This window comes from Heteronotia binoei, chromosome 8 (assembly GCF_032191835.1).
Source record: "Heteronotia binoei isolate CCM8104 ecotype False Entrance Well chromosome 8, APGP_CSIRO_Hbin_v1, whole genome shotgun sequence".
NCBI lineage: Eukaryota > Metazoa > Chordata > Lepidosauria > Squamata > Gekkonidae > Heteronotia > Heteronotia binoei.
Window position 1 is genome coordinate 825,950 of NC_083230.1, and position 16,344 is coordinate 842,293.

Below are 16,344 nucleotides of genomic sequence, written 5' to 3' on the forward strand. Positions count from 1 at the left end.
GACTCTTGTTTTTAACCTAGCCTTCTTTGGTCTGAGGATCAACAGAAGGTTTGCTTTCCTTAACATAGTACCCTCTGGTGAACATATGGGGAAAGGCGGTCCCTAAGGTAAACAGGTCCTAGGCCATATAGGGCTTTAAAGGTAATAACCAGCACCTTGTAACGAATCTGGTATGCAAGAGGCAGCCAGTGCAGTGCTTTCAGTCCAGGTTGTATATGCTCTTGCATTGAGAGCCCTAGCAGCAATCTAGCTGCCATATTCTGCACCAGCTGTAGCTTCTGGATTTGAGACAAGGGCAGCCCCATGTAGAGGGCATTACAGTAGTCCAGTCTTGAGGTGACCGTAGTGTGGATCACAGTTGCCAGGTAACCGTGCTGGAGGAAGGGAGCCAGCTGCCTTATCCGCCAAAGATGATAAAAGGCAGATTTGGCAGTGTCTGCTATCTGGGCCTCCATCATCAGAGAAGGCTTCTGACCTTTGGCACTTTCACTAGTGGTGCCTGTCAAATGCCGTTAGGGGAAACTCTCTGCCAGAACCTACATGATTCAAAGGACCTCTGTCTTTGTTGGATTCCGTTTCAGTCAGCTCAGCCTGAGCCATCTCACCATCGCCTGCAACACCAGGCCCAGATTTTCTGGGGTGCAATCAGTCTAGCCACCCAGCAATAGATAAAACTGGGTGTCATCTGCATACTGATGGCACCCAAGCCCATAGCACCAGACAATATGGGCAAGGGGGCACATGTAGATGTTAAACAACATCGGAGAGAGCACTGCCCTCTGAGGCACTCCACATACAAGCGGGTGTCTCTGGGAAAATTGCTCCTCTATTGCCACCCTTTGTCCCTGATCTTTGAGGAAAGAGGAGAGCCACTGCAATCCCCACATTGGTGAGGCAGTGGGTCAGTAGCTGGTGGTTGACCATGTCAAACATGGCCAACAGGTCCAACAGCAACAGCATTGCTGAGCCATCTCAACCCAGATGCCTATGGAGATCATCCATGAGGGTGACCAGAAGCATTTCTGTCCCATGGCCATAATGGAAGCATCCACCAAGAAACTCTGCAAATATAACACTAATGCGCTTTTGATGACCTTACCCCAAAAGGGTAATTCACCAATTTGGTTGGGTCCAATGATGCCTTCTTTAAGAGGGGGCAGACCATAGCCTCCTTCAGAGGCACAGGAAAGAGCCTCTTGGGAACAGGATCTGTTTACAATACCCCGCAAGGGATGTTGTAACTCCATCTGGCAAGTTTTAATTAGCCAGAATGGGCATGGATCCAGATCGCATGTTGTTAGACATATAGAAGAGAGAATTCAGCCAACTTCCTCCAGGCTGAATGGAATGAAACAATCCCAGACCAGACTAGAAGATGGTCACAGAGCCTCATGCTCACTTATTGTTTCAAATGTGGCATGGAGGTCGCAGTGGAGTGAGAAGACCTTATCTGCGAAAAGTTCACAAAAGCCTAAGTTCAATTCCCTAACATTTTGTCTGTCTTGTGGCAGGGTGGTGAGAAATTGAATCATACTAAACAATTCTGCCAGGTGCAAATTCACGGACACAATCTTGGGTGCAAAGCAAGTCTTCTTTGTGGCTTTGACTGCCATCTCATAGGCCTTTATGAACATCCTGTAAGATGTTCTGGTCGCTTCTTCGCAAGTACACTGCCACTGCCTCCCTAGTAGCCTAAGTCTCCATTTCATCAGTGGCAGTTCTGGGTTATACCATGGTGCAAGCCTTGAAGAGGGTGCAGAGGATGCCAGGGAGCGATCTCATTGATGGCCGTGGACAGCCGATCATACCAGGACTCCGCAAGTTCATCCAATGAGTTACCAGAGGGTCAGGGGTCCCGCAGAGCCATATGGAACTGCATAGGGTCCATTTGGCTCCGTAGGTGAGCTAAAATATGTTCACTGCCTAAACAGGGTCAGGGTGAAATGTCCATATGGGCCTTCAGAGCATAGTGATCTGACCATGGCACTGCCTCAGCAGTTATCTGCTCCACTGAAACCCCCGCCACAAATATCAAGTCCAGTGTGTGTCCAGCCTGGTGAGTGGGAATTGTTACATGTTAGGAGAGTCCTAGTGCTGCCATGGATGACACTAGGTCCACCCCCTGAATGGAGTTCATGTCATCAGCATGGACATTGAAATCACCCAGGACCAAGAGCCTCAGGTGTTCCAGTGCCCAGCCTGCTACAGCCTCCATCAGGGATGGCAAGGCACTGGCTGATGTGTTAGGCAGATGGTACACCATCCAGATAGCCAAACCCTTCCCAACATCCCACATCAAGCCAACTCACTCAGTGCCAAAGATCTCTGGGGACAGGAGAACTTGGAAGGAGTAAACCTCCGGTATGAAAACATATGAACATATGAAGCTGCCTTATACGGAATCAGACCCTCAGTCCATCAAAGTCACTATTGTCTACTCAGACTGGCAGTGGCTCTCCAGACTCTCAAGCTGAGGTTTTTCACACCTATTGCCTGGACCATTTTTAGTGGAGATGCCAGGGATTGAACCTGGAACCTTCTGTTTCCCAAGCAGATGCTCTACCACTGAGCCACCATCCCTCCCGGAGAACCCAGGGGGAGTTACTTGGGAGAGAGCAACCGTCTCTCTGTCTCGCACCCAGGATTAGTTATGGTTACAGAAAATAAAAGGTAGATTAGTGCATGTTTATCCATCAATGTCTTCACAATACATCTTAAACAAATTATCAGTGATCACATTCTGGTCACCTTTATCATGTTTACTCTGAAGCTGGGACTCTCATAAGGCAAAACTCCATCTTAATAACTTCTAATTGATACTCGTGACTCTGTCTTCATGATCTTAAATTCGATCCAGAACCCAACAGCTCTGACACTTTACCAGGGGACTTAAAATTGGAACTGTACATCTTTAATCAGGTTGATTTTCTCAGAAACCTCAGGAAACATCTCTAAACATTGTCCTTATGCATGGGTCAGCTGTAGTGCTTCAAGCAAGGCAGGGTCTAAAATTACATTGTCACGCCCACCATCCTGATTACAGGCAGCTAACAGATCTACAAACTGATCAGGCTTTTCATGTGCCTCATGGATCAAAAGCAAATCTTTGTCTGGCCCTTTAACAGGCTCCTCTATTTCCTGCCTCGCAGTCCCACGAACAACATTAACAGAATGGTAAGAATCCAAACGTTCACCCTTTTGAATATCACTAGGCGTCTTGGTGCTCACAGCATTCTTATTTAAGGAACCATCAGCATCCTCTTCTAAAGCAGGCACACCACACTTCGATCTCTCACTCAATGGCTCACAGCTCAAATCAGACAAAGCATTCACACACGCAGGCACACTCACAGCAGAGGAGGGGGAAGGAAACTTTTCACCCAGTTCTTCGCTCAAAGCCAAAATACTTTGATACGGCAAAGACAAACACACAGCTCCTAACTGGGTATGCATGAAAAGAAAGGGAGGGGGGATGCAGAAATATTTACAGCCCCTTCCTCCACAGACTCAGATTCATTCTGCCACATTCCTGTCTCCGCACACAGCTCACTACTTACACATGCATGGGGGAGTTCTACTAGGTCAGAACTCTAAGAAGTAAAACAATCACTCTTTCCCCAAAGCAGATTTTCTTTACTCTGACCCAGCAAGGAATTTTCAAGCCCTAAGGACACATTTGCTGTTAGACAAAGACAAGGCACAGGCGGAGAGAGAGCAGAGGTGATTATAACAACTTCCCTCTCTGTCTGCACAGCTATAGAACAAACAAACAAACTCTTTCTGCATAGGCAGAGGCTCCCTTAACCCAGAACTACTATTTCACAAACCTGGTTCATACAACCTGAAATCTTATGAAATTCAGTCTCAGCTCATGGGAGAATTGCATCTCAGGCCAATTAGGTCGGTGTATGCCCACATATGAAACTCGAGCAGGTGCTCTCTCAGCAGCTGTCTCCACAGGCGGCTCAACAGAAGACGAATGACTCATGGGGACTCCAGGCACAGAACTTGGTCCCGACTCTTCGTCTTCCCAATCCTTGATCTGTTCAGTCTCAAGAGACTGGATCACACGCTCATGAGGGGTTGAGGCAGACGTACTGGTCATCACAGGTTTAGCTTGATCTTTAGCTTTTAACATAGGACATGCCAGTTTCATGTGACCTGGTACCTGGCAATAAAAGCAAAGTCTGGACTGTGGATTCAGAGGAGGTTTATCAGCCAAAGTTGACGAAACAGCTTGCTTCTTGGCAGCTTTATTGGTGTCAGCTGAGCTCAGCTTTATGCTGCCTCCTCCACAAGCAGGCTTCACTCTCTCAGGATGCAAACACATTCTTTCTTCCAGTCCAGTGGTATCCTCAAGAGTAACAGGCCCACGGTCCTTGACCAACGGAGCTAGGTCAGCAGGCAGAAGGTGGTAAAATTGCTCCAACAAAATCAGTTCCCTCAGTTCAGCAAAATTAGTTTCTCCCTCTGAAGTTAGCCATCTCTCTTAATGTTGGGAGAGGAACACAGCTACCACATGCAAGCTCTCATGAGTTACAGTTCTGTCCACTTTTCTGAAAGCTTTCCAATAAGCTTCAGATAACAAAGCAAATCTCTGCTGGGCAAGCAAATCTATCATAACTAGCAAGGTCTTGGGGTCCCAAACTCCCAGGCAAGTCAGCAAGGGAACCAGTTACCTGAGAGTGCAGGATAGCCATGTAGTATCGATGTTGCACCTGTAAGTCCAAGCAGGATTGTTCATATAACACAAAAAAGGCCAGAAGGTGTTGTCCTTCCTTGAACATAGGAAACATCTAACTATCAAAAGCCCAAGGAGCCATTTCTCTCCTAACGGCTGGAACAGCAGGCTGTAAATTGATTGTGTTCTGCCTCTCCTTGTCAGCTGGTTGCTGGTCATCTCTGGAATCCTCCAAGTGCTGTTGGCGTCTTTGTGAACAAGCAAAGTAACAGAAACATTAGACAAAACAGAATTCAGTGCTGAGTGCTCAGGTCAGCAAAAGCAGCCACATGCTGGGAAAGTTTAGGCATTTCTTCCCTGGCTGTGCTAATTACAGAGTCCTGGGGTCTGTCCTCCAGTTTCAATGTGCGCACCCTCAACCTCAGAGCTGGTATAGGCGGTTCAGGCCATCATTTCAAAACAGAATCTGGCATTCCAGTCACATCAAAAATTTGGAGAATATCTTCTTCTCCCAGCTCTGGCAGAACAAAAGCTTCTTGTCCCTCAGCCATTTTTCCTGACTATTCTAAAATCAAAATAACAAACTCCTTTCACAAACAGAACAAAATTTGCACGCACAAAACACAATGTTTAGCTCTCAAGTCTTAAATTCAATCCAAACTCAATTGCCACCATGTCATGGAACCCCACACCAGGCAACATCTAGCCTCAGCCACCACCCGACAGGGAGTCTCTTCCAGGCCAGACTCGCATGCTCCAAAGCCCCTTGAAAGCCACAGGAGTCCAGCCTGGGTCAGTAGACTGCCACCACCCCCAAGTACACACCCTAGGCAGGAGGTTGGGGAAATTCTCTAGCCATTACCAGGAGTCTAACAAGCACCCCGCAAGGTAGGCTTGCAGGACAAACAGAAGTTATCACTTTAGCAGGTAGCCCAGTGACCCAGACACTAGATTTAGGCTTTGAGACTTGATAGCAAAGACTCCACAACATTTAACTATATAAGAGATATTTTATTGTGTGCAAATAAGCATAAAACATAGGTTATATGAAGGAAGAAAATAACAAACCTAAGCTTAACCAGCCTATCTATACAGTTGACAGTTACCCAGAACATAGCCAGCAGGCATGAGGATGGAACAGCAGGTTCTTAGCAGTCAGTCAGGCACAACAGGATCACAACAGGATCACAGCAGAAGGCCTGAGTAGTTCAGACAATCAGCATGACAACACGCGGGTATGTGCAGAAAGTCTGAGTGGAGTCAGACTCAAAGATGGCTTTGAGTAGCCAAATTTTATGCTTGGTCTCAATCAGTTGCTGGGCCCATAGCAACTAATCAGGACCAAGAGCAATGAGGTCACTCTTCAAAGTAATTGCTGAACATGGGGTGATTTAGGATGGCCTTGATTCTCACCCCTCCAGCTGTATGGAATGCTTTTAATTGGGGAGGCAACAGGAGCTGGTACCAACTCCCAGCTGAACCCTTTTACCAAGGCTGCATACCAGATCTTATCTCTGCTTACAAAGACACTTAGCCTCCAGGCCAAAGGCCTAATTTACAACTTAAAATAATAGGCATCTTGACCAGGATTTAGACACATACAGGCCAAGAACTTATGCTAGTGATTTCGGGGAGCTAGAATCACTACAGTGAGTCAGTTGGAATTAGAGGAAGGGAACATATAATTAGTGGCATTGGGGCTTTTATTTTGCTTTGTGCCATCTTTACTGTTTCCATGTTCAATATTGCACTAAAGTTACAAACCACTTGCTTGTCCTTGAGCACTTACAATAAATTTATTGTTGTCATACTGCCTGGGTCTGCATGCCTCTTTGGTCACAGATAAAGGGTGCTTGCTGAAAAGGAAGACAGAGGTTGAGTGGGTGCTCTGGACCCTCCCAGACAGATCCTTACCAGAGTGGTAGCAACCAATGTTCCCTCTAAGCTGCAGAGTCTTGTGAGCAAAAATTCTACTTTGTGAGCTACAGGCATTAAAGTTGTGAGCTACTGCATACATTATTATGCTCTGGGGCCATTTTTCTTGAGCTAAGATAAAAATGTGTGAGCCGGAGGCTAAAAATCTGTGAGCTAGCTCACACTAACTCAGCTTAGAGGGAACACTGGTGTCAACCAGTAGAAGGCCCTCCCTCGTCCCCTGCATGTGGCAGCAGAACAGGGAGAGATGTGTTGAGAGGGCTCTTGTATTATACATCAGAGAGGGCGTAGAAAGCATGAGGGAATGAATGCCCAATAGAAACAATGTGATTGGAGATACTGGGCTCTAAGAGTTACTTAAAAGGGGAGGGGGTGTACTATCACCTGTCTGATCAAACCTTTCAGGCTGTTCTCAAGATGGAGAAAAAATAAGGGAGGTGAATAAAACAGATAGTATTGCGATATTGAGTGACTCCAGATCTGGTAAGAGAGGCAGATGTTGCACCAATTGGGAGCAGTGATCACAAATCAGTTAAGTTCAGCATTCTTACCTCTAAAGTCCAGAAAAATAATAGTTGATTTCAAAAGAAGGTGCTTTGCAAAAATGAGGGGACTAATTAGAAGGAAGCTGAAAGGGAACCACAAGAGAGTCAAATCTCAAGAGGATGCTTGGAAGCTATTTAAAACTGTTTTAGTTGAAGCCCAAACAGAATTCATTTCCCAGATTAGTGGAACTCTGAATGGATGCCTGAATAGTTACTCAAGTCAAGGAACCCACAAAAGGCAAAAAAGGCTTCTTTTAAAAAATGGAAGGTCTGCCTCAGTGAAATAAACAAAAGGGTGTACAGAGTCTGGCAAAATAAGTGTAAGTTCATAGTTAGGCAGGCAAAAAAGAGGATTTGAGGAGCAGATTGCTAAAAGCATAATGACAAACAATAGGTATTCATTTAAATATCTTTAGAGCAGAAAACAGCCAGTCAAGCAGCTGGGTATTTGGATGATCAAGGAATTCAAAGAATACTAAAGGCCTTTCTTTATGGAGATAGCAGAGAAGCTAGATGAATTCTATACATCTGTGTTCACTATGGAGAGTGAGGGGCACATATGCAAGCCACAGCCTTCTTCACCAACCTTCTGAAGTTTTCTGAGAAAGTGAAGAAGCATGTAGATAATGCTGATCTCTTGGGAATTGTATACTTTGACTTCAAAAAGCTTTGGACAAAGTACCTCATCAAGGATTCCTGAGTATTTTTGGCATTCATGGGATAAGAGGACAAATCCTATTATGAATTAAGAATTGGCTAATTGACAGAAAGGAGAAAGTTGGACAGTTCTCTCTGTGGAGGGAAGTAAGCAGTTGGGTCTTTTGAGGATCTTGACTGAGGCTTGGGCTATTCATTTTGTCCATAAATGATCTGGAACTGGGGAGAGCAGTGAAGTGGCCAAGTTTACAGGCCGCACAAAATAATTCAGAATGGGAAAACTCAAGGCCAACTATGAATGACTCCAGGAAAATCTTCACAAGGGCTGTGTGGGCAATGATGTGGCAAATGAAATTCAATGTAAGTGAATGTAAGGTGATGGAACAAAAAAAATCTGAACTTTAAGTGTATGCAGCTCTCTGTTTGCAACTGATGAACAGGATGTGAGCCAAACTGGTGGATGTTTAAGCATCTCTAAACATATGCTGTAATAGTTTACTTATTATTTTTAAGCCTGGAAGAAATGAAAGTGAAACCAGCAGTCAGAGACTCAAACCAGTGTTTGAAGAAGATCCTGTTTTTGGTCGTCAAACATCCTATCAGAATGCAGCGGTCCACATACCAACAGATATATATGAAGGCTGTAAGTACTTGATTAACCCATGGAATCTTGTTACCTTCCCTGTGCATGAAGGAGATAATCATAAATTGTTTGGATTAGCAATGTATGGTTGGCTGTTCCAAATGCATCATTGTATGGGTGAAGGGGGGAACCAGGATCTGTGTCTGCAACCTCTGATGAGGTCTTTTGTAGAGAACCTGTGCATACATGTGTAGGCTTTCTAAAGGGGATGGAACTTGAACAATTCATGTTAACATTAAACCAGGTAAGTAGATAGGACTCACCGGTCTTTGTATTCTCTGTACCTTTCTCACAACCTTATGAATTATGTCAGCAATTGCAATGTAATATAGGCCACATTGAGGTCTGTGCATGCTCATGTTATCAGTTTATCTGTGTGTTCTCATTTTTATATTTATCCTGGACAATTTTATACCAAGGGCACAATTTTAAATCTCTTACAGAACAAGACTACATAGGTCAGCTAAGAGAATTTAGAAGATTAGCAGTGAGCAAGACATTGGTTGTGAAAGTGGATTTTTGTGACTATGCTAATTTTTCTCATCTATTGCCTTTGCATTCAGTAAATCCAAACTGCTAAACTGCTTCTGACAGTTCTCCTTGAGTGAGGTTCAGACTGGGGCAGGGAGGAAAATGGGGAAAATGCTTGAAATGCTTTTAAAGCCTATAATGTTCCAAGGGAATGTCATACTCTTTGAAATTGTAGTGGTGCTTCCAGTTTAGGTAACAATGTAAAATGCTGGTGGAGCTGGCTATTGTTTATTATAGAAAAGTTTGAATGAATGTTTTTTTTCAGACTTAAGATAGCGATGCAGACGATGTTATTAACATGCCCTGGTTGTTCACAAATGACCCTGAAAATCTTCCAGATGTGTTGGTGCTGAATGAATAGTAGCCTTATTCAAGCACACCTGTAAGTGTGAAAAGCATGCATGTAGCAGGAAAGTGCAATTGTGTTGCTCTTTATCTGCTTCATGTTCACTCACTAGACTTTTTATGCATGTAAACCTCACTGAAACCTAGAGTCCAAGGCACAAAAGCATGATTCAAATAATCCTCATTTTGAGAGAAAAGGATTAGGCCAGAGTGGTACCCCTGGGCAGCATAGTACCCATCAACACATTGCCTGACAAGTGTTTTTAGAAAGTGAGTGAGGCCAGATGGGACTTTTGTCCAGCAGGGCTTCTGATTGGCCAGTGGAGGCCTGATTGGCTGAGTAAAGTTTTTTTTTAAAAAAAATGCTTTCATCAGCAACTGCCAGAACAAATATCTTCATGTGTCTGAAGATAAATTTTGTATGGAAGAAGATACTTCAAAACGATATGTTTATTTATTCATATTCTTATGGATTGCCGCCTTGACGTGGCAAGAGGATTTGTGCAGTTCATTGAGACTGTGGGCTATGCCATGCAGGGCCACCCAAGATGGATAGGCCGCAGCTGAGAACCCAGACAAAATGCAATCCACTGGAGAAAGAAATGGCAACCCACTCCAGTAATCTTGCCAAGAAAACCCCATGGACAGTAACAAAAGACTAAAAGATATGGTGCTGGAAGATGAACCCCTCAGGTCGGAAAGTGCCCAATATGCTACTGGGAAAGAGCAGATGGCAAGTACAAATAACTGCAGAAAGAGTGAAGTGGCTGGGCCAAAGCCAAAAGGAACCTCAGCTGTGGATGTGTCTGATGGTGAAAGGAAAGTCAGATGCTCAAAGAACAATACTACATTGGAACGTGGAATGTAAGATCTATGAATCAAGGTAATCTGGATGTGGTCAAAGAAGAGACGGCAAGACTGAACATAGACATCTTGGGAATCACTGAACTAAAATGGACAGGAATGGGTGAATATAACTCAGAGGATCACTACATCTATTGTTGTGGCCAAGAGTCCTGTAGAGGAAATGGTGTGGCCTTTATAGTTAACGAGAGTGAGAAAGGCAGTAATGGGATACAATCTCAAAAATGACAGAATGATTTTGGTTCGTATCCAAGGCAAACCATTCAATATCACAGTAATTCAAGTCTATGCCCCAACCACTGATGCAAAAGAGGCTGAAGTGGACCAGTTCTATGAAGATCTACAACACCTTCTAGAATTAACAACAAAAAAAGATGTCCTCTTCATCATAGGGGACTGGAATGCCAAAGTAGGAAGTCAAAAGGTAACCAAAACAACTGACAAGTTTGGCCTTGGAGAACAAAATGAAGCCAGGCAAAGGCTAATTGTCAAGAGAACAAGCTGGTAATAGCAAACACCCTCTTCCAACAACCTAAAAGGCGACTCTATACGTGGACATCACCTGATGGGCAACGCAGAAATCAGATTGATTATATACTCTGCAGTCAAAGATGGAGAAGCTCCTTACAGTCAGCAGAAACAAGACCTGGAGCTGACTGCGGCTCAGATCATGAGCTACTCATTGCAAAATTCAGGCTTAAACTGAAGAAAACTGGGGAGGCCATTAGGCCATTCAGGTTTGACCTTGATCACATCCCTTATGAATATACAGTGGAGGTGAAGAATAGGTTTAAGGAACTAGAGTTGATAGACAGAGTGCCGGAAGAACTATGGATGGAGGTTCGTGACATGTACAGAAGACAACAATCAGCACTATCCCAAAGGAAAAGAAATGCAAGAAAGCAAACTGGCTGTCTGATGAGGCTTTACAAATAGCTGAGGAAAGAAGAAAGCGAAAGGCAAAGCTCAAAAGGAAAGATTCACCCAACTGCAGATTCCATGAGAACAGCAAGGAGAGATAAGGAGGCCTTCCTGAAGGAACAATGCAAAGCAATAGAGGAAAATAATAGAATGGGAAGTGTCAGAACTTGAAGAACTTCAAACGAGGCCCAGTACTTTGTTACAAAGTATAGGTGTTTATTGAGAACTAGGTTCATGAAGGCACAGAATAACTCTGATAACGGGGTTAGCAATGGTTACAACTTTATGCGGTTGTTACAGAAACAACAAAGCCGGTTCTCACACTTCCAGAGACACTTGTCTGTTCCCAGAGTCTGTTATCAGAAAAGGGAGGAAGGAGTCCTGCTGCGATGTCCTGAGCGGCTGTCTCAAAGGACACCTGCAAATGACTCCCAGAGGCTATCTGCCATTCCTCCCGTGGTTACAGTTTGTTTGAAATGCAAAGCGCTTTGATTAGTGGCCTAGCTACGAGTACATAGGGTTAGTATCAACTTACAAGATGGAGTCAGTTAGGCTAACATTGCCCAGCTTAGCAAGCATGAAAAGCACAAGTTCTGACAGGAAGGACAAGAGATCTCTTGTGGGGTGGGGGAAGTGAATGCTTTCACTTTGGTGGATGGGAAGACACCAAGGGTTCAGGGGCACTCAACCAGAGCCTCTTTCTAGAACCCCTTGTATTTTCCCCCACAACAGGCTTTATCCCTAGTTTTAAATAAGAGTTCTCAGATGAACCCTCTCTAATGGCACCAGAAAAAGTATATAAATTAACTTTTCTATAATATAGTGGGTTCAATGCATTGAAGAGGCGAAGTGGTAGTGATAATCAGCTCTTTATTAGATACAGCATGTTAGAAAGCTCCACTAAAGAAGACTGAGGAACTGGGCCAATGGGGCCAACTATATACAACCCTGGGTTCCCGCACAAGCATGTTATTGGATCATTCAAACCAGCAGGGGGCTCATGATTGGATCAGGGCAGCGGGGGTTTGGATCCTGCTGCCCATTGTTCCCAAGTCTCCAAGCTCAGTCCTTCTGGTTTCAATGGTCCTGGCAGGAACACTCGTAGCAGTCTACACTTTGCTCTGCATACATAACACTTTCCGAAGTGATGGGGTTTTTCATAATGATTCAAATGAAATGAGAAATATATAGAATCTGTTTCCACTGTAATCCTTCAATTACAGTGTACTTTTACATTATTAAAGTCAAAATCCCACTATTATCCTCTAAATCTGTGTCATTTTGACATCCTGCATGAGAAATCACAAGTTGTACATGAGTTTTTCTCTCCTCAATCCTGTTGATATCTCCTATTCTACTCGTGTCTTTTATCCATGCAGACACATAATAATGGATATGAATTCTAAAATAAACATGGTCTCAGCCAGGGCCTTTGTTCACTGATGGAGGATAAAGTCTTCAGAATTAAAATTAATAGCATAAAATTCTAAAATGGGAAAATAAGATTATTCATTGTGATGCCATTTTTGAAGGATTTAGCATTTTTAATGCACATCATCTTAATCTCAAAAACCTATTCTATCCACACATACATGTCATGTCTATGTATGGGGACAGGAGGATTGTGCCTTTATACTAGCTTGATGGGTGCATTGGCTTTACGCAGCAGATTGACCATTGTCTAGAGTTAGCTACTTTGAAAATATTACTCTCATCTTGAAATAATTAAAAAGAACACTTATTTGTTTCCAAGTTTAAATCAAGTGTTTGATTCTTACTTGAAAGCCCTTTGTAACATGGATTCTAAATACTTAAAAGACCATCTTTCACGATACTCTCAATTCTAGTACTCCAGTCTTCCGTTCATGCAGACATGTAAGGACTGCCAATGTTCTGTTTCCAGATTCTACATTAATACCTATATATTATGGTATGGCCTTCCTGAAAATGTTAGAAATCCCTTTTGTCTTTTCAAAGGGATTTTCAGTTTGAATTGTTTGCGGAGAGGGCGGGATATAAGTCAAATGTAATAAATAAATGTAATAAATAATAAATGTTTAGAAGGGCATTTGAAGGTGGTTAATAGGATCGATGAGTCTCTTTTTTGTCCTGGTTTTCTGTATTGTTATTGTAATAACATTTTTTTAATTTTCCATTATAAAACACTTCAAAAACTACCAATTTATAAACATTTTAAATGAATAAAATTAAATTTGATAGAATGCAACAGAAGTTATATCTCCATTGAATCCAGAGCATGCAGGCCTACTCCATTTAATCCAGAGGTCCCCAACTTTTTTGAGCCTGCGAGCATCTTTGAATTCTGAAAAAGAGTAGTGGGTGCAACCTCAAAATGGCTGCCACAGGAGATGGAGCCAACATGAAATGGCTGCTACAGCAGGTGGAGCCAACCACAAATGTCAGGAAGTAAGGTTATACATATACATAGCTCTAATACTGATATTTTAACATTTCAGGTAGAAACTCTGTTTAACTGGATGCCCTTTTAAATTAGCATATGTATTATTTTACAATATTTTCTTGCATACACACATCTTACCAGTGAAGATCCTTGTTCTGTGGTGGCCAATGAGATCTCCAGTGGCCAATCCAGAAGCCCTAGTGTACAAAAGCCCCAGCTGCCCCCACCAACTTTCCAAAAACACTTGATGAGCTCCAGGAAAGATTTTTGGTAGGTATTATGGGGCTGCTGACCTAGAGACTTGCAGCAGCACCCTAAGCAAAGTTACTACTTTTGAATTCAATCATGTTAGAAGGGTGCAGCCCTGTTCAGGATTGCATTCTTAGTGACTAATGCCAGGATATCTTAACAGTGCCTGTCAAGCATCAGATCTCAAAATAACTAGCGATTGATTTTGAAACAAAGTATTGGTTTATTGATAATCCATTGTGCTCGGGTAGGCATCAGATTGGAAGTGATACAGTGTAACTCCACAATACTAGCTTTAAGGGGGCACATCAAAGATAGCTTAGGAATTTCTACTCAGGCGTGTGAAATTCACACGCTTGCTACTTTATCTATTCTTGCGGTTTAGCAACATCCTGGGTCCAGGTCTGCGCCTGAGAAAGCGTCTCAGGAGGCCTTATCTTCAAAGAGGACATTCCTGCATTTGCTACTAGTGAGAACTAAGGAAGAAGTTACATGGCTTTGAAGTGCAACACATTAGAATCACAGTTAACAATACAGGCATACTAATAAAGGAACAAGATGCTTGACAGTGCACTGAACTATTGATGAAGTCCTTCCTTTCATGCTGATTCAAAAGGTTGGATTGCACTGGGAATTTGGTGCAGCCATATCCCAGCTTTGAAAAGGTCAGTTCTCTTTGATGCAGGCTGCCACAATCACACAGCCCCTGCCTTGCTGCTGGGAGGGGCTCAGGCTGCACACATGCAAGAGAAACATTCAGACTGTTTCTGCACATGTGGGACGCTTGCATCTCACGCCCCGGTCATTCAGACAGCCAGGAAACACACCCTGTATGCATTTTAGAGATTTGCTACTGGGAAGTTCATGGTAGCTATTTAATCCAGTCCTAACCTGTCCTAAGATGAGATAAGTATGGGCAGGACTTGGGGGGCAGATGTGTGTGTGTGATGGCATGCATTAAATCCAGAGGAGAGGCGTGGCTAGGTCAGGCCAAATATCTTGTGTGATCACATCCAAAGATGAGAGGGAAAATGATTTTGTGCTGTTTTTACAATACATAGTGTGAGCTGAATACTCTAAAGGAGTGTTGAATGCTTACCAGACTAGATACGGTATTGTCCTTGACTCTGTTCTTGGTCTGTTGGTTTGTGGGGGGTGGAGGATGCTATCCCTCACCATCCAGCTAGCTAAGTGAGGAAACCCCATGGGGCATGTCAGGTGACAACCATCTACTGTTACAGGAGCAATAAAACTACTTACAACTCTTTTTTTAATGAAATACCTTGTTCTCATGAATGCTATAGAAATTTGCAAACTCAGATTCTTTGCATATACAAAAGACATATTAGACTCATCTGAATATTTTGCCCCAGCCAAGTCCCAATCCACATTCCTTCAAACTTGTAAGGGATGACTTGTAAAATGGCTCTCTTCCCATTCCATACATATAATCTCATGAGTCATGAAAATTTAAAACAACAACAAAAAACCCATATCATGGTAACAGGACTGCAGGTCAGGCCAGGCCAACCCCTGTCCCCACCCCCAGGCTGTAGTCTGTTTTTGTGTGTGTGTGTGTGTGTGAGGATGTGGTTTCTTGTCATTGCTTGCATGTATCTGATTTTTAAAAGGTCACATGGCATTGGTGCAGAGTATGTTTACCACTCTTGCCAGGATTACAAATGTGTGGCACATATTTGGTCAAAAAGGAGCATCTGAAGCCCCATAAAAATCTCTTTTTTGCCTTGATTCTGTTTGTTTTAGAACATTTTGGCTTGTCACAAATTACCCCATGAGTCATTCTATTATTATTACTCCAGGGAACTCGGTTAATGAGGTGGTAGTAGTGGGCACTTTGGGTAGTGGTGACCATGTAATTTTGTAATTTAAGATCTTGGGAAAGGGGAATGTTGTACGTAGTCAGACATATAGGATGGATTTTAGAAAAGCTAGGGGTTTTTTATTTCAAACAATTTTATTAGTAACATATGGCAATATATTCAATTTCTTATATCATTAACAACTACTTTTTTCTCTATCCCATATATTACTTTCTACCTCCCCCTCCCCCCATTACTTGACCCCTGCCGGTGAACTATATTAAAAACATTATTATAAAAGGTACCCCTAATTAATAAGAACCAAAATTCATATCCTCCTCCCACTTATACTTAATCATTATAAAAAATTGTCCAATGTCCTTTTATTTTCCATTCTTTTTCTACGTATCTTCTGAACTTCTTCCACTCCATCTTAAATACTTCTAAATCATAGTCTCTTAAAGTTCTTGTTAACTTATCCATTTCACTCCATGTCATAACTTTAACAATCCAATCCCATTTCTCTGGTATTTTTTCTTGCTTCCACAACTGCGCATACAATGTCCTAGCAGCTGAGAGCAAGTACCAGATTAAAGTCCTATCTTCTTTGGAAATTTTTCCATTTGTAGTCCCAACAGAAAAGTCTCTGCAACTTTGTTAAATTCATATCCCAAGATCTTAGAAATCTCTTGCTGAATCATCTTCCAAAACATTTTAGCTCTTTCACAAGT

At 42.9% G+C, this 16,344-nt stretch overlaps 1 protein-coding gene across 5 annotated transcripts in view; it reads left to right on the forward strand.

Annotated features, from left to right (window-relative positions):
- The window catches only part of CACNA2D1 (calcium voltage-gated channel auxiliary subunit alpha2delta 1), a 1,217,365-nt gene that overhangs the window by 595,135 nt on the left and 605,886 nt on the right, over positions 1–16,344 (forward strand). For all 5 annotated transcript variants that reach the window (XR_009555717.1, XM_060244655.1, XM_060244656.1 and 2 more), the window contains exon 6: positions 8,332–8,461. Coding sequence is in view for 4 of the 5 variants with exons in the window: in XM_060244655.1 (XP_060100638.1) it covers positions 8,332–8,461 (130 nt within the window). In the remaining variant the exon portion in view is untranslated. The remainder of the gene's footprint in view (positions 1–8,331; positions 8,462–16,344) is intronic.